General features: G+C 43.8%; 1 protein-coding gene across 1 annotated transcript in view; it reads right to left on the reverse strand.

The window, feature by feature from the left end:
• The window catches only part of LOC143775062 (dynein axonemal heavy chain 3-like), a 2,972,411-nt gene that overhangs the window by 803,462 nt on the left and 2,142,649 nt on the right, over positions 1 to 26,300 (reverse strand). The window contains exon 48 of the mRNA XM_077262897.1: positions 3,648 to 3,761. Coding sequence (XP_077119012.1) covers positions 3,648 to 3,761 — 114 coding nt within the window. The remainder of the gene's footprint in view (positions 1 to 3,647; positions 3,762 to 26,300) is intronic.

Below are 26,300 nucleotides of genomic sequence, written 5' to 3' on the forward strand. Positions count from 1 at the left end.
TCTCACCTGTTCCACCATCCATGCAGTTGTCTTCTTTTCTCCTTCCTCTTTTGCACTCATTCACTTCAGACACTTTATTCCAGGTCAGGTTTTATGGCTTGATGTGGAAGACCAGACAGGGGGCTTCAACATTGGTGGGACAGGTGAGCGGTATGATGAGAATTATTTTTTTTAATTATTATTTTGCCAGCTCTCTACAGCGCAGCAAAATGACATCCACAGCTGGCCCCCGTTGTGCCGCGCATTCACTGCTAGCTTCGGTACGTCGGCCCGACGAACTGCGACGGGCCGAGTACGATGCTAGTGTGAAAGTAGCCTATGAGACAGCAAGGGCCCTGGCAGCAAAAATAAAGTCTATCACTACGAAACACAGTAGGCAGCAAGGGGGTATATGGCTGGTGTGGTTGTGCAGTGGCTGTAGCAGGAGCAGCAGTGTAGAGAGTTAAGATAAAAAGGAAAGATGTTGCTTTGAAGTTTAGGGTCAAACACTATGAAAAACAGGGGGCAGCAAAGAGGTGTGTTGCTGGCGTGGCCATGCAATGGCAACTGTAGGAGCAGCACGGTGTAAAAATAATGTCAGGCAGATTACAAAATGCTTGGAAGTTTTGGAGAGCAAAGCAAACAAAGCAGCAGCATTACAGTGTACTACCAGTGTGTGGTCCATTGGTCCTGTGAGCAGCAGAGATGTGCAGATGACAGTCAATGGACAGCAAGGCAGACAGATGGTACAGCTGATTTAATCATTGGCATCAGCTGAAGGTGTCTGATAGCACTGTGTTACCAAGGTTTTGTCCTTCGGACAATTTTGAGTGTTCCTTTTTTATTCTGATTTCAGAAATGACTTCAGATTTCTCCTATCAGGTCAGGTTTTTGAGAAATGATACGAAACATTATAATATTCCGTTATAATTCTAAAAACTCATATATTAACTTTTTCTGAAACAGTATATTCTGAATTTTCCACTGAAATAACACAAATCGCTGATCTACACATATGCAAGCACTTATTATGCGAATTGCGTGCAGGCGCAGTGAATCATTTGGCTGACCGTGTACGGAGCATACCACATCTCCTGGGCAGGGGAGGAATCAAAAGACAACACTGACATGACAGCAGGGGATCAAAGAGGATTCCAAAGCTGCCCAAAGTATGGACAATGGAGGACAATGAAGATGAACTTACAATGTCAGAGGAAAATGAAACTGCTGCAGACCCAGACTTTCAGCCATCTACATCTAATCCACATCTGTTCAGTCAAGCTGATCTGAGTGACTTGGTCAGAGATTTGAAATTGTCAAAGAGGCAGGCAGAATTATTGGGATCAAGGCTACAAGAATGGAATCTCTTATTGCCAGAAACAAGAGTTCCTGTTTTTCGCAGTCGTCAAGAAGACCTTACTCAATTTTTCAACCATTTCGACAGTTTAACCTTTTGTAACGACGTCTTGGGGTTGTTTGGTGCTCTTGGATGTGAGCATGACCCAAAGGAGTGGCGACTGTTCATTGACTCATCAGTTTTAAGTCTGAAGGCTGTTTTACTACACAGTGGAAATATCTATCTTTCTATACCTATTGGACATGCCATACACATGAAAGAAACATATGACAATATGGAGTTACTGTTGACCCACATTAATTATAGAAATTATATCTGGAACATATGTGGTGATCTAAAAGTTGTTGCACTTCTTCTTGGACTGCAGCTTAGATATGCCAAGTATTGTTGTTTTATTTGTGAGTGGGACATTCATGCATGAGAAATGCACTATTTCAGAAAGGACTGACCACTCTGTGAAAACCTGGTTGCAGGACAGAAGAATATTAAACCTAATCCTCTTGTTGATCCAGGAAAGATATTTCTCCCTCCTTTGCATATTAAGCTTGGGCTTATGAAGAATTTTGTCAAAGAAATGAAGCAATGTGCAAATTGTCTCTTCAGAGACGAAGAGGACTAGAACTCTAGTGCCACCTATTGGAAGTAGCAATCCTGCCAGTCAATGTCGATCCTTGTCACACGACTTAGGATAATAGCCAAACCAGAATCTCAATTTGCAGACACTGTGTTTTGGGGTATGTGACACAAGGCTCGCGAAAGGGTCGACATTAACTGTTAGGATTGCTACTTCCAATAGGTGGCACTAGAGTTATAGTCCTCTTCCTCTCTGAAGAGACAATTTGCATATTTCCCAGAGGAGCATTGTGGCTTTAAGTCTCCTCACCTCAACATGCTTATCATGTCACTCTCCGCAAGAAGAAACAATACCCCTTGGATCCCGGTCAAAGCAATGAACAAAGAATCATAAGCCTTTTCTTACTTGCTTCAAACATTTCCAAAAATAAGTCATGCAAAGATTAAAGAAGGTATTTTTATTGGCCCACATTTCAGAGATATAATGAATTACAGTAGTTTTGATGGTATTTTGCAAGGTGCTGAACAAGTGGCATGGAGAGCCTTTAAAGATGTGACCTTCAACTTCCTTGGCAACAGCAGGGCACCGAACTTTGAACAACTCGTGGACAACATACTCACAGCATATAATTTGATGAAATGCAAGATGTCAGTAAAAATGCATTTTCTACATTCTCACTTGGACTTTTTTTCCAGCCAATCTTGGTGCCGTTAGCGATGAACACGGTGAATGATTTCACCAAGACATTGCACTGATGGAGAAAAGGTACCAGGGAAAGTGGAGTACGTCAATGCTGGCTGACTATTGCTGGAATCTTATTTGAGAAGCATCTGACATGGATTATAAACGAAAGTCGTCTGCAAAACACGTTTGAACAATTTCTTTTGCTACTGACATCGATGCACATGTATGTAGTGTCTCGGACATCATAATGTAGACTATAAACTGTTGTTTCTTAAAAACCTTACATGATATAGACTTTTGAAGCACATATTCGTATTCAGCATATCAAAATCTATAAGATACAATACAATTTTCTCAGGAGACAAAAACTTCCCCAAAATTTGTTGCGCAGTGATAGTCTGCACTTATCCATGCTTGATTAATTTTGACAAATATTAGGTTTTTTCTGCTTGGGTGTGAAAAATCCACTTGCCATGCTGGACACCCTCTCTAACATTACGCTGGGGCGATATATGATAGGGCGCTCACATCAAACTGGGCCAGTTCTTGCCACTCGTCCAATTGTTGATCCATAAATCCTTGAGATTAGAGCTCAGGTTACCAGCTTGAGAAAGATCACAGTCTAGGTATGACTGAACCTGGCTGATTAGGTGGTGAATTTTTTTACACACATATACTGTATATATATATATATATATATATATATATATATATATATATATATATATATATATATATCTATATATATATATATATATATATATATATATATCAATTTATGTTTATTGTTTTTGGTTCCATTCTGATGTATAGTATGTTTCTCTATAGTAACAGACCAAAAGGAAACTGTTTAGTTTAATCATGTGCTCTATTTGTCCCTTATTACTTTCCCATTATCTATACAGAAAAATAGAGGACTGGTTCTTTTTTCATTTTTTTTCATTTTAACTAGTAACCGAACATATTTATTTCTTAACATTTACACCAGGTAAGAGTGATTAGTGAGATACATGAATAAATACAACATATTTAATTTGCCTGATTTTTTATTACCTGAATTACACGTGAGAAGTCCCTTAAACTGAATACATAGTGAGATTTTGAAGGCATGGGAAGTAATGCCAGTGCCACTTGTCTATATAGATCCATTGTGGCCCACACCAGGATCTGCAGAATAAATATTAAAATACAATTACTGGCTTTGTGTTCAAGAGAAAATATGCATCTGTCAACATAAAAACAATTTAAGATGTATCATTTCACAGATGAGTGATGTACAAATGCAGAAGATCACAGTCAGTTAAGCAAAAAGAAAGAATAAGGACAATGTCATGAAATCAAACAGCATCTGAGCTTTAACAAAATCAATTTTTCATTTAGAAGGTTAAGAGCGTCGCTACATATATGTATCGTTATATATATATAAAATGCTATCTTGCTCTAAAAATACAATTTCTTTGTCTAAATATGAACAAGCTGTCTTAATGTGTAATGTCCTTGGTCTGGCAAAGAGAGAGAAGTTTGAAAAGGAAATCTCCAGCAGCTTTTAATGCTTGCCCTTTGATCATGTGCCTTTTACAGTCCCGGGAAAGTACCAATTTGACTAGTTCTCTCTATTGATATTTGATGACCTGGATGTAGAAAGCGTAATATGGAGTAAATGATAAAAAAGAAACAACAATCTACCTAGATAGTAATTTTCTTTAAGCATCAGGTTTGTACAAGCATTATAGACACATTTATTTTACTTTTTGCTGCTTAGATCCATTGTTAAAGTATGGTGAAATTTCATAGATTCTTCGTTACATTGTTATTGTATGTAGCAAGCCAAACTGATATAACTTTTTATGCTTTTGTACTGCACAGAGAAGGTAAATAACTATGGTGCATTAGTAAGGGGTGTGAACTGGATTGTCACATTCCTACCGTTGAAGACACCAATTGCATTACTGTTATGTAATTTGAATAATGTCTTGTGGATTTTTGCAAATACTGTGTCATGTGATTTGTATTGTATTGCAATATCTGACCACCATCTACTCACATTCTCCTCACCGTCCTCCTCACCTGGCACCCATGTCCAGCAGCATGTGCACCCCCGCAGAAACCTCGCACATCTAGACCCTCGCACACACTTTGACTCTATTCAGCCACTGCCCTTCATAGCTTCACTCCACGACACAGACACTGCCACTAGTTTCTACAATGACACTCTTGCAACAGCCATCGACTCGGTCGTCCCTGTCATACATAGCAGAGTGCAACAAATCAATAGACAACCCTGGCACAATAACGTCACTAAAAATCTTCAGCAACTATCCAGAATTGCAAAGTGGCATTGGAAGAAAAAGCACTCGCAAGATGACCTCACCTCATTCAAACAAGCAACACTCGCATTCAAATCAGCTCTCACCCCTGCTAAACAAGCCTACTTTACATCCCTTGTATCTTCCTTATCCCACAACCCCAAACAGTTGTTCAACACTTTTAACTCTCTCCTCCACCCACCACTGCCCCCTCCAACTTCCCTAATCTCTGCCGAGGACTTTGATACGCATTTCAAAAATAAGATACACCAAACAAGGCAAGGCTTTGTTGTCCGACCACCACAACCCCTTTGTATACCAGATCAATGCCTTAACCCCATAACTTCCCTTTCCAAAATCACTGGAGAGCTTCCTCATCTTCTCTCCAAATGACACCTCACCACTTGTGCGCTTGACCCCATCCCATCCCACCTCATCCCCAACCTCACCACTACACTTATCCCATCCTTAACACATCTCTTCAACTAATCACTAACTTCTGGTACCTTCCTCTCTGCTTTCAAACATGCCACAATCACACCTATCCTCAAAAAGCCAGCCCTTGACTTAAGCGCTATGTCCAGCTATCGCCCTATATCTTTGCTCCCATTTGCTTCGAAGCTCCTTGAGCATCATGTCCTCGCTGAACTTTCCTTGCACTTTGCATCTAACTCGCTCTTCGACAACCTACAATCTGGCTTCCGTCCCCACCATTCCACTGAGATTGCCCTGACCAAACTTGCTAATGACTTACTTACAGCCAAAGCTAATGGACAATGCTCTATACTCCTCCTTCTTGACCTGTAATCTGCCTTCGACACAGTTGACCGCTGCCTCCTACTACAGATCCTCTCTTCTAGAGCTGAGCGACTTTTACTTTTTTAGGATCGAGTCGGTTTTCGCGAAACCCGACTTTGTCAAAAGTCGGGTCGGGTGAAATCGGCCGATTATTGCGAAAAGTCGGGGGATCCGACTGAAACACGAAACCCAATGCAAGTCAATGGGGAAGCAAAGTCGGCAGTGAGTGGAGGACAGAAAAACACCTACAGTGCCCATTTTAATGCCAAAAACATCCATTCTTGTTACTTAACCCTGTTATTCTCCTGGTTACCACTATACACTTGTTATCTTCCGGTCATTTTTGACCGGACCTAATAAAGTCTTGATTTTTAGCTAATTTAAGTGTTTTAATTGAATAATTTTTGCAGTATTATATTGTATGTGAACCTGGTTGTTTATAAACAAATGAAAAATGGAAAGAAAAACTTACTTTTTATTTTTTTGTGTCAAAACATTTAACATGGCTTTATTGGAATATTTATGCATATTGCATATTTGCACATACAAAAATAATTATTCATCCAACTGTAAACTATAACTAATAACAATAAACTAAATGTAATTATATTATTTTCCAACAACAAAAAAAACAAAATAAATTAACAGTTGTTTTTTTTATGTAAAATGATAAATAAGTCACACGGTGCAAAATTTACTGTTTGCAATTGTCACAGGTATAATTGACATGTCTTTTGCATAAATATTTTTCACATCTGTAACATATCACATTTTATTTGTGATTGCTTGATGTTGGACAGAAGTTGCATCATTTCCGTTTCAGGCTGGTTGCGTTGCTGGTGGCGTCCATGGGTATTGTAGCAGTGCTGGTGTAAGCTGTTGGTTCACTTTCTTTATCTTGCTGTTGAATCCTGCGGACAATGGCTGCCGCTCCATCAGCTCTGGGTGTTACCTTTCGTTCTTCAATATATGGCCCAACCAGTGATTTTCCCAACTCCTCTATAAAAAGTCTTCTCTTATATAGTTTATTTTTGTTCCAATTTGGGTCTATTTCCTTCCATAGCACGAATGCATTGTATGCTGACACATCAAGCATATTGTTAAAAATCACCATTGGCCACCGATTTGTTTTGCGCTTACAGGTATAAGTGCCGATCAGAGTATCAACAGCCCCTTTTGTAGCATTATATTCTAAAATGATGTCCGGTTTTCTGTCATCTCTATTACCGATTTCACTATCATGATGCATTGTGCTCATCAGAATTACCTGCTTGTGTTTCTTTGGGACGTAAGAAACTACTATGGTATCCTTAGTAAAATAAAACATAGAACTATAAATGTCTCTCTTACTGAGAATACCTTGCGGCAGTTCTGGCTTGTTTTTTCTAATAGTACCCAACATGTTCATTTTTGTTTTCATCAACATCTTCCCTAATTGATATGATGTAAAAAAATTGTCGCATGTGAACTGAATTGAACTATTTTACAGGAACAGCAGGATAAAAATATTTGGCACATAACTATACTGGAAGGTAATCCATCAGCAGTATTGTAATGAGAAAATGTATGTATGTGTAAATCTGCATGGACCAAAAGGACCTAAATAAATTGGTAAATAGTAGTAGATGTAATATATAGTCCAAAATGAGATTATAGCTCCTTTATTTTACTCATAAAATGGCTGGAGATAACTATAAAAGGCTATCGGTCATTTTTGACCAAAGAGTACAAGTGTATAAAAAATTGTGGAGCAAAAAGTAAACATAAAAATATATATATAACAATACGCATAGTAAGAACCCCTCAAATGAGGATAAGTCAATCAACCACAAGTTTCAGAACCGCATCTTGAATATTTTAAAAAATATTAAAGTTCAAAATCGGTCGTTTTTGACCGAAGACAACAGCAGGCTTAAGCTTGTCAATCTTAATTTACCTTATAATAATAGTTAGGCATTGAAAATTGGGGGTCATTTGGCTAAATTTGTGGGGGGGTAGGGCTGGCTCAAGTTTTTCGTGGGCCCAGGAAACGCGGACTAAGTCATGGCAGTGGAGCAGGGAGAGGTAAGTATTTCAACTTTGCAAGTGCTCTGATCCTGAGCAAGAAGGGGGGGCCCACTCGTTCGCATTGGCACTGGCACAGGGCCCCTCAAAGTATGGCGGTGTTTGACGGCAGGGGCGCCTCCCACCGGCAGAGACACTTTTGCGTACTATGAGGGGCCCTGTGCCAGTGACGTCGCCAACAAGTATGCCCCCCACCTGATGAAGGAACCTGCACTTTCATCTGCACCTTCCTCTTTGTCCCCATGTAAGGTGGTGTAGTATGCGGGAAGGGGAACCTGACTTTCAGCAGGGTCAGATTCTGGCTGTGTAGAGTGCAAGGAGAATGTAGTGGTCTGGGTCAATGTACCAGCAGACTCATCTAGCAGTGGCTGGGCAATGGGCAGGATGAGGAGGAAACACGGATATAGGCCCAAAGAATAAAGTAGGCTAAATGCAGTTCAAAATTGGTAACAGGACTAAACAGGCGGAATTGCTTTGTTCAGTGGAGGAAAACTGTAATGAGCGGCATACACCATTAGTACGCCCAACCAAACAAGTAGGCCAAATGCAGTTTAATATCTGATATAGGCTGAAAGCCTGAAAATTGAAGCTCAGCTTTGTTCAGTGGAGGAGAAAAGCAAGGAGCGGCAGACACCGTTAGTAGGCCCAACCAAACAAGTAGGCCAAATGCAGTTTAAAATTTCCTATAGGCGGAAAGCCTGAAAATTGAAGCTCAGCTTTGTTCAGTGGAGGAGAAAAGCAAGGAGCAGCAGACACCGTTAGTAGACCCAACCAAACAAGTAGGCCAAATGCAGTTTAATATCTGATGTAGGCTGAAAGCCTGAAAATTGAAGCTCAGCTTTGTTCAGTGGAGGAGAACAACAAGGAGCGGAAGACACCGTTAGTAGTCCCAACCAAACAAGTAGGCCAAATGCAGTTTAAAATTTCCTATAGGCTGGAAGCCTGAAAATCTAAGCTCAGCTTTGTTCAGTGGACGACAGCTGTATTGAGTGGCGCAGACAGACACAGGCAGTAGGCCTAAAATAAAACAGTTGGCTCAGTGCAGTGCAAAATTGGTTACAGGGGTACACTGGCGGCATTGGTTTGTTCAGCGGAGGACGATTGTAAGGAGTGGCGCAGACAGACTTTGTAGGTCTAAAATAAAAAAGTACATAGTAAATATAGGAAAACTGACAGAACAGCAATCTAGTCTGAACTGGTGCATAACCAAAGCCATATAGCATGTAGATAAATGGCTGCACTCAATTTTACTGTGCTAAAGCAAGGAAATGTGCGATACATGAAATGTGAATAGCATAATGGCATGTGAAATCTATGAAAAAACACATGAGATGCTTAGCACAAGATTTCGCCAAGAATTGTGAGCCCATCCACCTTCCTATAAATGCAGGCTTTACCATGTTATTAGCCATAGGTAAGTGTTCACACTAGGCAGACAGGTCAGGTACCCATCCGATCTGAGATTACCTTGACGTTTGGTGGATGGGCTCACAATTTTTGGCCAAATCTTGTGCTAAGCATCTCATGTGTTTTTTCATTTAGATTTCCTTGCTTTAGCACAGTAAAATTGAGTGCAGCCATTTATCTATTTGCTTTAAAATAAAAAAGTAGACTCTATGCAGTGCAAAATAGGTTACAGGGGTACACAGGCGTCATTGGTTTGTTCAGTGGAGGATGATTGTAAGGACTCAGAGTGGCGCAGACAGACTTTGTAGGCCTAAAATAAAAAAGTTGGCTAAATGCAGTTCAAAACTGGTAACAGGAGTAAACTGGCGGCATAGGTTTGTTCAGTGTAGGACAACTGTAAGGAGTGGATGATACAGTTAGTAGGCCAAAATCATAAAGTGAGGAAAATGTCTGCCAAACAAATTTTCATAAATAAACAGGTAGCATAGCTACATACAGGGGTGGGCTCCTCTGCTGAGTAGCAGAGAGTGGTAGTTGGCGCAAAGTATTAACTGGTTTAAATGGAGGCCAGGGCCCCTGTATTTTTTTAATATCATCTATCATTTCAACACATTTTTATTGGCAGTGTTATTGAAGGATTTAACAGCACAGACTACACAGTGGTGGAGCCGGGAGAGGTAAGTTTTGCAAGTGGTAGAGCGCTGTTCGAGCTTGGGGGGGGACACTCTCTCGTGGACGGCGGTACTGGCCCAGGGCCCCTCATATTACGACGGTGTGTCTGACATTGGTTGTGCACCACCACCGTCAGACACTTCATTGTACTATGAGAGACCCTGTGCAAGTGCCGCCGCCCAAGAGTGGGCACACCCACCTGTCCAGGCAAACGGCACTCGCACGGGTGCTTGCGCTAGGTGGTGACCACGGCCCTGTGGGGGGAGTCAGCCCATTTATGGAGGTAAAAAAATGGCCTATGGTGGACATTCAGCAGCTGCAAATGGAGGATTTGGAGCAGTCAGTAAGAGGAGGCCAAAAGCAAGACATTTTTCAGGCAAGCTACGTGTCAGCAGGGGAAGGTGGGGCAAAATAATTAGAAATCCATGATTGGTTCATTTTAATGAAGGTTAGATCATCAACAGTAAGGCATAATCAGCCATGTGGGCCAATGTTCCAGGTGTCAAATCAATGCTTGTGCTGGGTTGAGGAGCACTTTCTGGCAAATCAACATCACTTGTCTCCCACAAAAACCCTGTACCTGACCTTGCAACGCCACCAGTTTCTATTGCTCCCTGAGAAGCTTCCTCCTCCCATAAATATTCATCCCCATCTCCTCCTCCTCCTCTTCATCCGCCACCTCGTCCAGGAGAGTTCCCTGAGCAGACAATGGCTGACTGTCATCAAGGCTTCTCTCATTCTTGGCTGCACCTTAATGTGCATCAAACTTTGCATCAGCAGATGCATTAGTGGGATGCTCATGCTTATGATAGCGTCGTCTGCACTTACCAGCCATGTGCATTCCTCAAAACACTGAAGGACTTGACAGAGGTCTAGTAGCTTCGACCACTGCACACCTGAAAACTCCATGTCTGCCATCCAACTGCCTGCCCGAGTATGTGTATCCTCCCACAAATACATTACAGCATGCCTCTGTTCGCACAGCCTCTGAAGCATGTGCAGTGTGGAGTTCCACCTTGTTGCAACGTCGATTATTAGGTGGTGCTGGGGAAGCTTCAACAATCACTGATGGTTCTGCATACGGCTGGAGGGTACGGGCGACCGGCGGATGTGCGAGCACAGTCTTTGCACCTTCAGGAGCAGGGCTGGTAACCCCAGATAACTTTTCAGGAAGCACTGCACCACCAGGTTCAAGGTGTGAGCCAGGCAAGGTATGTGTTTCAGTTCTGAAAGGGCGATGGCAGCCATAAAATTCCTTCCATTATCACTGACTACCTTGCCAGCCTCAAGACGTTCACTCCCCAGCCATGACTGAGTTTGTTGCTGCAAGAACTCGGCCAGAACTTCCACTGTGTGTCTGTTGTCGCCCAAACACTTCATTTCCAACACAGCCTGCTGACGCTTACCACTAGCTGTTCCATAATGGGACACCTCGTGTGCAACACTGGCAGCTGCGGATGGAGTGGTCATGCGACCGTGCTGTGTGGACGAGCTTTCGCTTCTGCTGGAGGAGGAGGAGGAGGGGTGGCGAACACCTACAGCCAACTGTTTTCTAGACCGTGGGCTAGGCAGAACTGTCCCACTATGGCTGTCCCCTGTGGACCCTGCATCCACCACATTAACCCAGTGTGCCGTGATGGACACGTAATGTCCCTGGCCATGCTTACTGGTCCATGCATCTGTTGTGAGGTGCACCTTTCTACTGACTGATTGCCTGAGTGCATGGACAATGCGGTCTTTGACATGCTGGTGGAGGGCTGGGATGGCTTTTCTCACAAAGAAGTGTTGACTGGGTAGGTCATAGCGTGGTAGTGCGTAGGCCATCAGGGCTTTGAAAGCTTCGCTTTCAACCAACCGGTAGGGCATCATCTCTAACGAGATTAGTCTAGCAATGTGGGCATTCAAACCCTGTGTACGTGGATGAGAGGATGAGTACTTCCTTTTCCTAACGAGAGTCTCTTGTAGGGTGAGCTGGACTGGAGAGCTGCATATGGTGGAACTAGCGGGGGTGGAAGTGGACATGGCAGATTGAGAGAGGGTTTGTGATGGTATTCTGGATGTTGGCCTACATACAGTGTTTCCTACCTAGAACCTGGTGGTTCCCTGACTGCTTTGGCCTTGCGACGATACCTCCGCATTTGCTGCAGTTGGTGTCCTAAATGGTGGGCTTACATTGAGGGAAGCAATGTAGCGTTGCTGACTACCTTCATTCTGAGTGGGTGCACCAACGTTACGGGACAGTTGGTAGTTAGTCCAGGCTTGCAAGTGCATGCTGGTTAAATGTCTACGCATGCACGTTGTATTTAAATTTAGGGGATTCTTCCCTCTGCTAAAGGTCTTTGAGCATTTCTTACAGATAACTTTGCACTGATCATTTGGATCTTGGTTAAAAATTGCCACACTGCACTCATCCTACTATCGAATACCTTTTCAGGCATTGCATGCCGTGCTACTTTCACCGGATGGCCACGCTGTCCTAAAACTGTTTTTGTTTTAGACACACGTTTTGGGCCTGATACGGGCCTGCCAGATGAAAGCTGTTGCGATGTTTATGCCTGCTGCGGATCATCCTCCTCTGCTTCAGAGCTACTGCCAGCGGCACCCTGTTCCCCCAATGGCTGCCAATCTGGGTCAACAACTGGGTCATCTATCACCTCCTCTTCAATGTCCTATGCACCGTCCTCTGTGTCACCGTGTAAGGTGCTATAGCGTTCGGGACGGGGCACCATATTCTCATCAGGGTCAGATTCTGGCTCAGTACACTGCGTGGGCAATGTAGCGATCTGAGTCAATGGAACAGCATAATAATCTAGCTGTGGCTGTGCATCTGTGCACTCCATGTCCAATTCATCTTGTAATGGGCTGTTAACTATTTCCCTTTCTAACCCTGGCACGGTATGTGTAAAGAGCTCCATGGAGTAAATTGTAGTGTCGCCTGCCGCATCCTTTAGTTTTGCTTTGGGTGAAGGACACAAGGAAGCGACTTGTTCCTGACCGGGAGCATCCACTGACAACTCGCTGCTTTTATATTTCGAACTTTTGGAAGAGGAGGCGAAAGAGCTAGAGGCTGAGTCAGCAATGAAAGCCAAAACTTGTTCCTGCTGCTCCGGCTTTAAAAGCGGTTTTCCAACTCCCAGATAAGGGAGCCTTCGAGGCCTTGTGTAGCCAGACAAAGATGCTGGCTCAACAACTCGAGCCTTAGGTGCTATTTTGCTTTTCCCACTACCACCAGATGCTCCACCACCACCACCATCATTACCAGCTGGCAATGACCGCCCATGGCCTCTTCCACCAGACTTCCTCATTTTTGGGAAAATGTAACCAAACTAACAACCGTTATATGGTACTATAAAACAAGGTAGAAGGTGTATATAAACTTGTTGAGAATTTAAATCTCCCTTTTTTGTGTGGGAGACTGCTGCAAAAAAACAGTCCCGCTGTATTACACTACACAACGTAAGTGGCAGAATGTGACAGGCAGATATACGACAAACAGAACTGACACTGATCCACTTAGGGGCAATTTAAATCTCCCTTTATTATGTGGGAGACTGCTGCAAAAATCCAGGCCCGCTGTATTACACTACACAATGTAAGTGACAGAACATGGCAGGCAGATATACGACAAACATAACTGACGCAGATCCACTTAGGGGCAATTTAAATTACCCTTTATTACCGTATGTGGAAGACTGCTGCAAGAAACCAGGCCCGCTGTATTATACTACACAATGTAAGTAACAGAACGTGGCAGGCAGATATACGACAAACAGAACTGACGCAGATCCACTTAGGGGCAATTTAAATCTCCCTATATTATGTGGGAGACTGCTGCAAAAAACCAGGCCCGCTGTATTACACTACACAATGTAAGTGGCAGAACGTGGCAGGCAGATATACAACAAACAGAACTAACGCTGATCCACTTAGGGGCAATTTAAATCTCCCTTTGTTATGTGGGAGACTGCTGCAAAAAACCAGGCCCGCTGTATTACACTACACAATGTAAGTGGCAGAACGTGGCAGGCAGATATACGACAAACAGAACTGACGCTGATCCACTTAGGGGCAATTTAACCCCTTAATGACAGCCAATACGTCTTTTAACTGACCCGACATATAAGGGAATAGCATCCCCATACAGGTAACAATCCAGCATCTGTCGGCTGTGCACTATAGCTGACAACTTTCTGCATCAGCCACGATCAGTGTTTACACAGTCCAATTCTGTTTAACCCCTTAGATGCTGCTGTCAATAGTGACTACATCATTATAAATGGTTAACAGAGTGTGGGGGCTTCCTCTTTATCCCAATTGGTGCCCTCAGATCATGATTGTGTGGTCCTGATGTTTGCCGTGGCAATTCATGACGAAATAGCAGCCTTAGAGTCTGACGGCTGTAGTAATCTGTTCAGAAGTTAGAGACATTTAGGTGGTAAAAATACACATTTTTATTTCTGTCATACCACATTGCATTAATTCCTATAAAGCACCCGAAGGGTTAATAAACTACTTGACAGCAGGTTTTGATATGTCAGGGGGTGCTGTTTTTAAAATGGTATCATGTTTGGGGGTTTCCCAATATATGTGACCCCTAAAGTCACTTCAAACATGGATAAGTCCCTAAAAAAATAAATTTAGTAAATTTCCTTGAAAAAATGAAAAATTGCTGCTACATTTTTAAACCTCCTGAAATGCTAACAAAATAATATAACATTTTACAAATGATGCTGATGTAAAGCCGACATGTGGGAAATGTTTATTAATGGTTTGCTGTGTTATGACCATCTGGATTAAAGGGATAATCATTCAAATTTTGAAAATTGCTAATTTTTTAACATTTTTCTCAAATTTTTGATATTTTTTATAAATAAACACAAAATATATTGACCTAAAGGTACCATTATCATAAAGTATAATGTGTCACGAAAAAACAGTCTCAAAATCACTGGGATTTGTTGAAGCGTTGCAGAGTTATTACCACATAAAGTGACACTGGTCAGATTTCAAAAATTTGGCTCCGTCACTAAGGGGTTAAATCTCCCTTTATTATGTGGGAAATTGCTGCAAAAAAACAGGCCCGCTGTATTACACTACACAATGTAAGTGGCAGAACATGGCAGGCAGATATATAACAAACAGAACTGACGCAGATCCACTTAGGGGCAATTTAAATCTCCCTATATTATGTGGGAGACTGCTGCAAAAAACCAGGCCCGCTGTATTACACTACACAATGTAAGTGGCAGAACATGGCAGGCAGATATACAACAAACAGAACTGACGCAGATCCACTTAGGGGCAATTTAAATCTCCCTATATTATGTGGGAGACTGCTGCAAAAAACCAGGCCCGCTGTATTACACTACACAATGTAAGTGGCAGAATGTGGCAGGCAGATATACGACAAACAGAACTGACGCAGATCCACTTAGGGGCAATTTAAATCTCCCTATATTATGTGGGAGACTGCTGCAAAAAACCAGGCCCGCTGTATTACGCTACACAATGTAAGTGGCAGAACGTGGCTGCAAGATATATATATAAAAAAGCGGCCGTACTAAAATTATAATCTCCCTACAATGATCTCAGGACAAGTATGGCATCAATAAAAAGGACTGCTGCACACAAAATTGTGGACAAATAAACAATAGAACTGTGCAGAAAGGAGCAACAGGATTTTTGCTTTTAAAAAGGCAGTTGGTTTGCACAGCGGCGTACAAACAGCAATGCAGCTATCAGGGAGCCTAATAAGCTACAGAGCTGATGCGCAAAAATCTAGCCTCCACTGTCCCTGCAAAGAAAAGGTGGTGTTGGACAGTGGAAATCGCTACAGTACAAGTGGTTTGGGGGTTAATCTTTCCTCCCTAACAATATCCCTGCTTCTGATGAAGCTGCAGCCGCTTCTCCCTATGCTCAGATCGGCAGAAGTAAGATGGCGGTCGGCGTGCACGCCCTTTTATAGCCCCTGTGACGCCGCAGAAAGCAAGCCAATCACTGTCATGCCCTTCTCTAAGATGGTGGGGACCGAGACCTATGTCATCACGCTGCCCACACTCTGCGTCCTCTTTCATTGGCTGAGAAATGGCACTGAAAGCGTCATACGAAATGCGACTTTGGTGCGAAGATCACCGGCAGCATGGCCGATCCCACACTGAGATCGGGTCGGGTTTCACGAAACCCAACTTTGCCGAAAGTCGGCGATTTTTGAAATTGACCGATCCGTTTCGCTCAACCCTACTCTCTTCCTTTGGTGTCAAAGATCTTGCCCTATCCTGGATCTCCTCATACCTTCCCAACCTCACATTTAGCATTTCCTACTACAACAATACCTCCTCATCTCGCCCTCTCTCTGTTGGTGTCCCTCAAGGCTCTGTCCTAGGACCCCTTCTCTTCTCAATCTATACCCTTGGCCTGGGACAACTCATGAAGTCCTATGGATTCCACTTCCATCTATATGCTGATGACATGCAGATCTACCTCTCTGGCCCAGATGTCACCTGTCCAGAATCCCAGAGTGTAAATCAGTCACATCCTCCTTCTTCTCCTCTCACTTCCTTAAGCTCAACGTGGACAAATCTGAACTAGTTATTAGTGATGAGCATTCCGGAGCACTAATGATGAGTGATGAGATTTCTCGAGCATGCTCGGTGGTCCTCCGAGTATTTTTTAGTGCTTGGAGTTTTAGTTTTTAGCGCCGCAGCTGAATGATTTACATCTGTTAGCCAGCATAAGAACATGTGGGTATTCCCTAGCAACCAGGCAACCCCCACATGTACTTATGCTGGCTAAAAGATGTAAATCATTCAACTGCGGTGCTAAAAACTAAAACTTCGAGCACTAAAAAATACTCTGAGGACCCCCGAGCATGCTCAAAAAATCTCGAGTAACGAGTATATTCGCTCATCACTACTAGTTATCTTTCCTCCATCTCGCACACCTTCCATACCAGATCTATCTATCACAATAATTGAAATCACACTTTCCCCTGTCCTGGAAATCCGCTGCCTTGGAGTAACCCTTGACTCTGGCCTGTCCTTCAAACCGCACATGTGAGCTCTCGCCACATCCTGTCGCCTCCAGCTCAAAAATATTTCCAGAATTCATTCTTTCCTCAATCCTCACTCCACCAAAATGCTTGTGCATGCCCTAATCATCTTTCACTTCTACTACTGCAAAATCCTCCTCTGTGGCCTACATTCTAACACTCTCGCACCCCTCCAGTTCATCCTTAACTCTGCTGCCCGTCTAATTAATCTCTTTCCTCGTTACACTTCTGCTTTCCCTCTTTGCAAATCGCTTCACTGGCTCCCAATTTCTGGGCGTATCCAGTTTAAACTACTAACACTGACCTACAAAGCCATCCATAACCTTTCTCCTCCGTATATTTCCAGCCTAATGTCTCAATATCTTCCCTCACGTAATCTCTGGTCCTCCTAAGACCTCCTTCTCTCCTCCACGCTTATTCGTTCCTCACCCAATCGCCTCCAGGATTTCTCCAGAATATCCCCCATCCTCTGGAATTCTGTGCCCTAACACATCTGGTTATCTACCACATTTGGATCCTTCAGACGGAACCTGATAACCCATCTCTTCAAAAAATCTTACAACCTGTAACGACCACGTGGCCACCTCAACACCATCGGAGCTACTGCAACCCCCGACCTACTATCTCCTTCCCCATAATCCTGTTGAATGTAAGCCTGCAAGGGCAGGGTCATCTTCCCTCTGTACCAGTCTGTCATTGTAAGTATGTTTACTGTAAGTGATATTTGTATCTTGATGTAACCCCGTCTCATGTACAGCACCATGGAATTAATGGTGCTATATAAATAAATAACAATGATAATAATAATGGTTAACCTATAAAGTAACAGGACTACATTTGTGGGACTAGTGGGGGTCCCAAGCAGTAGATCCAGGGCATCAGTAGTAGAAGAAATAGAATCCGTAGCCACTGAGCAGGTAGAGAGACTCGCTGTTCAGGACTGGTGATGAGCTGGACTGTGACAAGGTAGGGCGAAACAGTGTGCTTCACCATTCCTGGAGTAGACTGCAGTGGAAGGAAACCATGTGTGTGAAAATGCTTTACACTGAAGGAAATATACAAAAAACTCAGTACCCGCTACCCCTTGTACATATCCCTTACCAAGTTATTGTTCACTAAAAGCTGTGTTTTAGAATGGGAGTCTCCTTTATTGAACTTTGCAATCTATAGTCCTGGCCAGCCAACAACATTAGCTACAGGCAGTCTGCACAGGCACAAGGTCCTCACAGCATCAACACCAACACCCAGTCGGGACCCACACTTTCATGCAGCGTGCCGGGGAACAGCAGGAGAAGACCAGTGGCTCACCTGCTGCTACCGCCCCACACTGCTCTACATATGTGTTACTCCTAGCCTGCAGAATGGTTAGTCAACACATCTACTGATACCTGCAAATATGATTACAATACAACTACAGCAACCTTAGAAAATGTGCACAAGCTACATTTCTATTCAATCATTGAAAGGCACATTAAAAAAAATAATGCATCACAGTAAATCAGCACAAAATATACTGAAATATGTATAAATTTATAACAGCTATTTCATGACATTACAACAGTGCTATGCATCTTATGAAAATGTTTTTTATTTATAATACTTTCATGGCACCATCGTATTACACAAAACTGTGTAGACATTGTCATCACTAGGGTTGAGCGACTTTCATTTTTTTAAGATCGAGTAGGGTTTTGGGAAACCCGATTTTGTCCAGAGTCGAGTCGAGTGCAGTCGGCCGATTATCGCTAAAAGTCGGGGATCGACCGAAACACGAAACCCAATGCAAGTCAATGGGGAAGCATAGTCGGCAGTGAGTGGAGGCCAGGAAAACACCTACAGTGCCCATTTTAATGCCAAAAACATCCATTCTTGTTTCTGAAGCTTGCCAATCTTAATTAACTGTATAATAATAGTTGGGCATAGGGAATTGGGGGAAAGTTGTGGGGGGAGTAGGGCTGGCTCAAGTTTTTCGTGGGCCCAGGAAATGCGGACTACGTCACGGCGGTGTTGCAGGGAAAGGTAAGTATTTAAAAGTTGCAAGTGCTGTGATCCTGAGCAAGCAGGGGGGGGCCCACTCGTTCGCATTGCCACTGGCACAGGGCCCCTCAAAGTACGGCGGTGTGTTTGCATGGCGGGGGCGCCTCCCACCAGCAGCGACACTTTTGCGTACTCTGAGGGGCCCTGTGCCAGTGACGTCGCCAACGAGTATGCCCCCCCACCTGATGAAGGAACCTGCACTTTCATCTGCACCTTCCTCTTTGTCCCTGTGTAAGGTGGTATAACATGCGGGAAGGGGAACCTTACTTTCAGCAGGGACAGATTCTGGCTGTGTAGAGTACAAGGGGAATGTAGTGGTCTAGGTCAATGTACCAGCAGACTCATTTAGCAGTGGCTGGGCAATGGGCAGGATGAGGAGGAAACAGATATAGGGCCAAAGAATAAAGTAGGCTACATGCAGTTCAAAATTGGTAACAGGACTAAACAGGCGGCATTGCTTTGTTCAGTGGAGTAGCAAACCCAAGAGCAGCAGACACTGTTTCAAGGGCCTAACCACACTAGTAGGCCAAATGCAGTTTAATATCTGATAGTATAGGGCGAAAGCCAGAATGTGGAAGCTCAGCTTTGTTCAGTTGAGGACAACACCAGGGAGGGGCAGACACCTTTAGTAGGCCGGAAAAGCCTATTGCATTTTTTAAAATGGTAATTTGGAGCAGAAGGTTGAAGCTCAGCTTTATTTAGTTGAGGGCAACACCAGGGAGGGGCAGAAGCCGTTAGTAGGCCCTAACCACCATTTTTTTTTTTAAAACCACTTAATGAGAGCCGGAAGGTTGAAGCTCAGCTTTATTTAGTTGAGGACAACACCAGGCAGGGGCACACAGACAGACACCTTTAGTAGGCCGGAAAAGCCTATTGCATTTTTCAAAATGGTAATTTGGAGCAGAAGGTTGAAGCTCAGCTTTATTTAGTTGAGGGCAACACCAGGCAGGGGCACACAGACAGACACCTTTAGTAGGCCGGAAAAGCCTATTGCATTTTTCAAAATGGTAATTTGGAGCAGAAGGTTGAAGCTCAGCTTTATTTAGTTGAGGGCAACACCAGGGAGGGGCAGAAGCCGTTAGTAGGCCCTAACCACCATTTTTTTTTTTAAAACCACTTAATGAGAGCCGGAAGGTTGAAGCTCAGCTTTATTTAGTTGAGGACAACACCAGGCAGGGGCACACAGACAGACACCTTTAGTAGGCCGGAAAAGCCTATTGCATTTTTCAAAATGGTAATTTGGAGCAGAAGGTTGAAGCTCAGCTTTATTTAGTTGAGGACAACACCAGGGAGGGGCAGAAGCCGTTAGTAGGCCCTAACCACCATTTTTTTTTTTTAAAACCACTTAATGAGAGCCGGAAGGTTGAAGCTCAGCTTTATTTAGTTGAGGACAACACCAGGGAGGGGCAGAAGCCGTTAGTAGGCCCTAACCACCATTTTTTTTTTTAAAACCACTTAATGAGAGCCGGAAGGTTGAAGCTCAGCTTTATTTAGTTGAGGACAACACCAGGGAGGGGCAGAAGCCGTTAGTAGGCCCTAACCACCATTTTTTTTTTTAAAACCACTTAATGAGAGCCGGAAGGTTGAAGCTCAGCTTTATTTAGTTGAGGACAACACCAGGGAGGGGCAGAAGCCGTTAGTAGGCCCTAACCACCATTTTTTTTTTTAAAACCACTTAATGAGAGCCGGAAGGTTGAAGCTCAGCTTTATTTAGTTGAGGACAACACCAGGGAGGGGCAGAAGCCGTTAGTAGGCCCTAACCACCATTTTTTTTTTTAAAACCACTTAATGAGAGCCGGAAGGTTGAAGCTCAGCTTTATTTAGTTGAGGACAACACCAGGGAGGGGCAGAAGCCGTTAGTAGGCCCTAACCACCATTTTTTTTTTTAAAACCACTTAATGAGAGCCGGAAGGTTGAAGCTCAGCTTTATTTAGTTGAGGACAACACCAGGGAGGGGCAGAAGCCGTTAGTAGGCCCTAACCACCATTTTTTTTTTTAAAACCACTTAATGAGAGCCGGAAGGTTGAAGCTCAGCTTTATTTAGTTGAGGACAACACCAGGCAGGGGCACACAGACAGACACCTTTAGTAGGCCGGAAAAGCCTATTGCATTTTTCAAAATGGTAATTTGGAGCAGAAGGTTGAAGCTCAGCTTTATTTAGTTGAGGGCAACACCAGGGAGGGGCAGAAGCCGTTAGTAGGCCCTAACCACCATTTTTTTTTTTAAAACCACTTAATGAGAGCCGGAAGGTTGAAGCTCAGCTTTATTTAGTTGAGGACAACACCAGGCAGGGGCACACAGACAGACACCTTTAGTAGGCCGGAAAAGCCTATTGCATTTTTCAAAATGGTAATTTGGAGCAGAAGGTTGAAGCTCAGCTTTATTTAGTTGAGGACAACACCAGGGAGGGGCAAAAGCCGTTAGTAGGCCCTAACCACCATTTTTTTTTTTAAAAACCACTTAATGAGAGCCGGAAGGTTGAAGCTCAGCTTTATTTAGTTGAGGACAACACCAGGGAGGGGCAGAAGCCGTTAGTAGGCCCTAACCACCATTTTTTTTTTTAAAACCACTTAATGAGAGCCGGAAGGTTGAAGCTCAGCTTTATTTAGTTGAGGACAACACCAGGGAGGGGCAGAAGCCGTTAGTAGGCCCTAACCACCATTTTTTTTTTTAAAACCACTTAATGAGAGCCGGAAGGTTGAAGCTCAGCTTTATTTAGTTGAGGACAACACCAGGGAGGGGCAGAAGCCGTTAGTAGGCCCTAACCACCATTTTTTTTTTTAAAACCACTTAATGAGAGCCGGAAGGTTGAAGCTCAGCTTTATTTAGTTGAGGACAACACCAGGGAGGGGCAGAAGCCGTTAGTAGGCCCTAACCACCATTTTTTTTTTTAAAACCACTTAATGAGAGCCGGAAGGTTGAAGCTCAGCTTTATTTAGTTGAGGACAACACCAGGGAGGGGCAGAAGCCGTTAGTAGGCCCTAACCACCATTTTTTTTTTTAAAACCACTTAATGAGAGCCGGAAGGTTGAAGCTCAGCTTTATTTAGTTGAGGACAACACCAGGGAGGGGCAGAAGCCGTTAGTAGGCCCTAACCACCATTTTTTTTTTTAAAACCACTTAATGAGAGCCGGAAGGTTGAAGCTCAGCTTTATTTAGTTGAGGACAACACCAGGCAGGGGCACACAGACAGACACCTTTAGTAGGCCGGAAAAGCCTATTGCATTTTTCAAAATGGTAATTTGGAGCAGAAGGTTGAAGCTCAGCTTTATTTAGTTGAGGACAACACCAGGGAGGGGCAGAAGCCGTTAGTAGGCCCTAACCACCATTTTTTTTTTTAAAACCACTTAATGAGAGCCGGAAGGTTGAAGCTCAGCTTTATTTAGTTGAGGACAACACCAGGGAGGGGCAGAAGCCGTTAGTAGGCCCTAACCACCATTTTTTTTTTTAAAACCACTTAATGAGAGCCGGAAGGTTGAAGCTCAGCTTTATTTAGTTGAGGACAACACCAGGGAGGGGCAGAAGCCGTTAGTAGGCCCTAACCACCATTTTTTTTTTTAAAACCACTTAATGAGAGCCGGAAGGTTGAAGCTCAGCTTTATTTAGTTGAGGACAACACCAGGGAGGGGCAGAAGCCGTTAGTAGGCCCTAACCACCATTTTTTTTTTTAAAACCACTTAATGAGAGCCGGAAGGTTGAAGCTCAGCTTTATTTAGTTGAGGACAACACCAGGGAGGGGCAGAAGCCGTTAGTAGGCCCTAACCACCATTTTTTTTTTTAAAACCACTTAATGAGAGCCGGAAGGTTGAAGCTCAGCTTTATTTAGTTGAGGACAACACCAGGGAGGGGCAGAAGCCGTTAGTAGGCCCTAACCACCATTTTTTTTTTTAAAACCACTTAATGAGAGCCGGAAGGTTGAAGCTCAGCTTTATTTAGTTGAGGACAACACCAGGGAGGGGCAGAAGCCGTTAGTAGGCCCTAACCACCATTTTTTTTTTTAAAACCACTTAATGAGAGCCGGAAGGTTGAAGCTCAGCTTTATTTAGTTGAGGACAACACCAGGGAGGGGCAGAAGCCGTTAGTAGGCCCTAACCACCATTTTTTTTTTTAAAACCACTTAATGAGAGCCGGAAGGTTGAAGCTCAGCTTTATTTAGTTGAGGACAACACCAGGGAGGGGCAGAAGCCGTTAGTAGGCCCTAACCACCATTTTTTTTTTTAAAACCACTTAATGAGAGCCGGAAGGTTGAAGCTCAGCTTTATTTAGTTGAGGACAACACCAGGGAGGGGCAGAAGCCGTTAGTAGGCCCTAACCACCATTTTTTTTTTAAAACCACTTAATGAGAGCCGGAAGGTTGAAGCTCAGCTTTATTTAGTTGAGGACAACACCAGGCAGGGGCAGAAGCCGTTAGTAGGCCCTAACCACCATTTTTTTTTTTAAAACCACTTAATGAGAGCCGGAAGGTTGAAGCTCAGCTTTATTTAGTTGAGGACAACACCAGGGAGGGGCAGAAGCCGTTAGTAGGCCCTAACCACCATTTTTTTTTTTAAAACCACTTAATGAGAGCCGGAAGGTTGAAGCTCAGCTTTATTTAGTTGAGGACAACACCAGGGAGGGGCAGAAGCCGTTAGTAGGCCCTAACCACCATTTTTTTTTTTAAAACCACTTAATGAGAGCCGGAAGGTTGAAGCTCAGCTTTATTTAGTTGAGGACAACACCAGGGAGGGGCAGAAGCCGTTAGTAGGCCCTAACCACCATTTTTTTTTTTTAAACCACTTAATGAGAGCCGGAAGGTTGAAGCTCAGCTTTATTTAGTTGAGGACAACACCAGGCAGGGGCACACAGACAGACACCTTTAGTAGGCCGGAAAAGCCTATTGCATTTTTCAAAATGGTAATTTGGAGCAGAAGGTTGAAGCTCAGCTTTATTTAGTTGAGGACAACACCAGGGAGGGGCAGAAGCCGTTAGTAGGCCCTAACCACCATTTTTTTTTTTAAAACCACTTAATGTGAGCCGGAAGGTTGAAGCTCAGCTTTATTTAGTTGAGGACAACACCAGGGAGGGGCAGAAGCCGTTAGTAGGCCCTAACCACCATTTTTTTTTTTAAAACCACTTAATGAGAGCCGGAAGGTTGAAGCTCAGCTTTATTTAGTTGAGGACAACACCAGGGAGGGGCAGAAGCCGTTAGTAGGCCCTAACCACCATTTTTTTTTTTAAAACCACTTAATGAGAGCCGGAAGGTTGAAGCTCAGCTTTATTTAGTTGAGGACAACACCAGGGAGGGGCAGAAGCCGTTAGTAGGCCCTAACCACCATTTTTTTTTTTAAAACCACTTAATGAGAGCCGGAAGGTTGAAGCTCAGCTTTATTTAGTTGAGGACAACACCAGGGAGGGGCAGAAGCCGTTAGTAGGCCCTAACCACCATTTTTTTTTTTAAAACCACTTAATGAGAGCCGGAAGGTTGAAGCTCAGCTTTATTTAGTTGAGGACAACACCAGGGAGGGGCAGAAGCCGTTAGTAGGCCCTAACCACCATTTTTTTTTTTAAAACCACTTAATGAGAGCCGGAAGGTTGAAGCTCAGCTTTATTTAGTTGAGGACAACACCAGGCAGGGGCACACAGACAGACACCTTTAGTAGGCCGGAAAAGCCTATTGCATTTTTCAAAATGGTAATTTGGAGCAGAAGGTTGAAGCTCAGCTTTATTTAGTTGAGGGCAACACCAGGGAGGGGCAGAAGCCGTTAGTAGGCCCTAACCAAAGTTGAAGGCCAAATGCAGTTTAATTTCTGATACTATAGGCCGAAAGCCAGAAGGTGGAAGCTCCGATTTAGACAGTGGAGGACAATTTGAATTAGGGACTGCAGACAGACTTAGTAGGCTGTCCCCTGTGGACCATGCATCCACCACATTAACCCATTGCGCCGTAATGGACACGTAATCTTCCATGGCCATGCCTACAGGTCCATGCGTCTGTTGTCAGGTGCACCTTTGTACTCACAGATTGCCAGAGTGCATGGACAATGCGGTCTTCTACATGCTGGTGGAGGGTTGGGATGGCTTTTCTCGCAAAAGAAGTGTCGACTGGTTAGCTTGTAGCGTGGTACAGCGTAGTCCATCATGGCCTTATTAATAGTAAATAAAATATATAACTAGGCTCTATGAACTTTTAAATAGGTTCCAGGGGTACACGGGCAGCATTGGTGTGGTCAGTGGAGGAGTATTGCAAGTAGGGGCCGCAGACAGGCTATCAAAGGCCTAAAATAACAAACAATAGGCTCATGGCAGTTTTACAGCGGTTACATGGATACACGGGCAGGCAACTTGGTGGTGGTGAGTGGAGGAGTATTTAAAGTAGGGACCGCAGACAGGCTATCAAAGGCCTAAAATAACAAACAATAGGCTCATGGCAGTTTTACAGCGGTTACATGGATACACGGGCAGGCAGCTTGGTGGTCAGTGGAGGAGTATTTAAAGTAGGGACCGCAGACAGGCTTCAAAGGCCTAACATAAGAAAATGGGCTGGCTGTAGGCACTTTATAATTGGTTCCAGGGGTACACGGGCAGCAGTGGTCTGGTCAGTGGAGGAGTATTGCAAGTAGGGGCTGCAGACAGGCTATCAAAGGCCTAAAATAACAAACAGTAGGCAGTCATGGCAGTTTTACATCGGTTACATGGATACACAGGCAGGCACTCCAGGCAGCATTGTGGTCAGTGGAGGAGTATTGCAAGTAGGGGCCGCAGACAGGCTATCAAAGGCCTAAAATAACAAACAATAGGCTCATGGCAGTTTTACAGCGGTTACATGGATACACGGGCAGGCAACTTGGTGGTGGTGAGTGGAGGAGTATTTAAAGTAGGGACCGCAGACAGGCTATCAAAGGCCTAAAATAACAAACAATAGGCTCATGGCAGTTTTACAGCGGTTACATGGATACACGGGCAGGCAGCTTGGTGGTCAGTGGAGGAGTATTTAAAGTAGGGACCGCAGACAGGCTTCAAAGGCCTAACATAAGAAAATGGGCTGGCTGTAGGCACTTTATAATTGGTTCCAGGGGTACACGGGCAGCAGTGGTCTGGTCAGTGGAGGACTAGTGGAAGGAGGGACCGCAGACAGGCTTCAAAGGCCTAAAATAACAAACAATAGGCTCATGGCAGTTTTACAGCGGTTACATGGATACACGGGCAGGCAGCTTGGTGGTCAGTGGAGGAGTATTTAAAGTAGGGACCGCAGACAGGCTTCAAAGGCCTAACATAAGAAAATGGGCTGGCTGTAGGCACTTTATAATTGGTTCCAGGGGTACACGGGCAGCAGTGGTCTGGTCAGTGGAGGACTAGTGGAAGGAGGGACCGCAGACAGGCTTCAAAGGCCTAAAA

This window comes from Ranitomeya variabilis, chromosome 5, assembly GCF_051348905.1.
Source record: "Ranitomeya variabilis isolate aRanVar5 chromosome 5, aRanVar5.hap1, whole genome shotgun sequence".
NCBI classification, from domain to species: Eukaryota; Metazoa; Chordata; class Amphibia; order Anura; family Dendrobatidae; genus Ranitomeya; species Ranitomeya variabilis.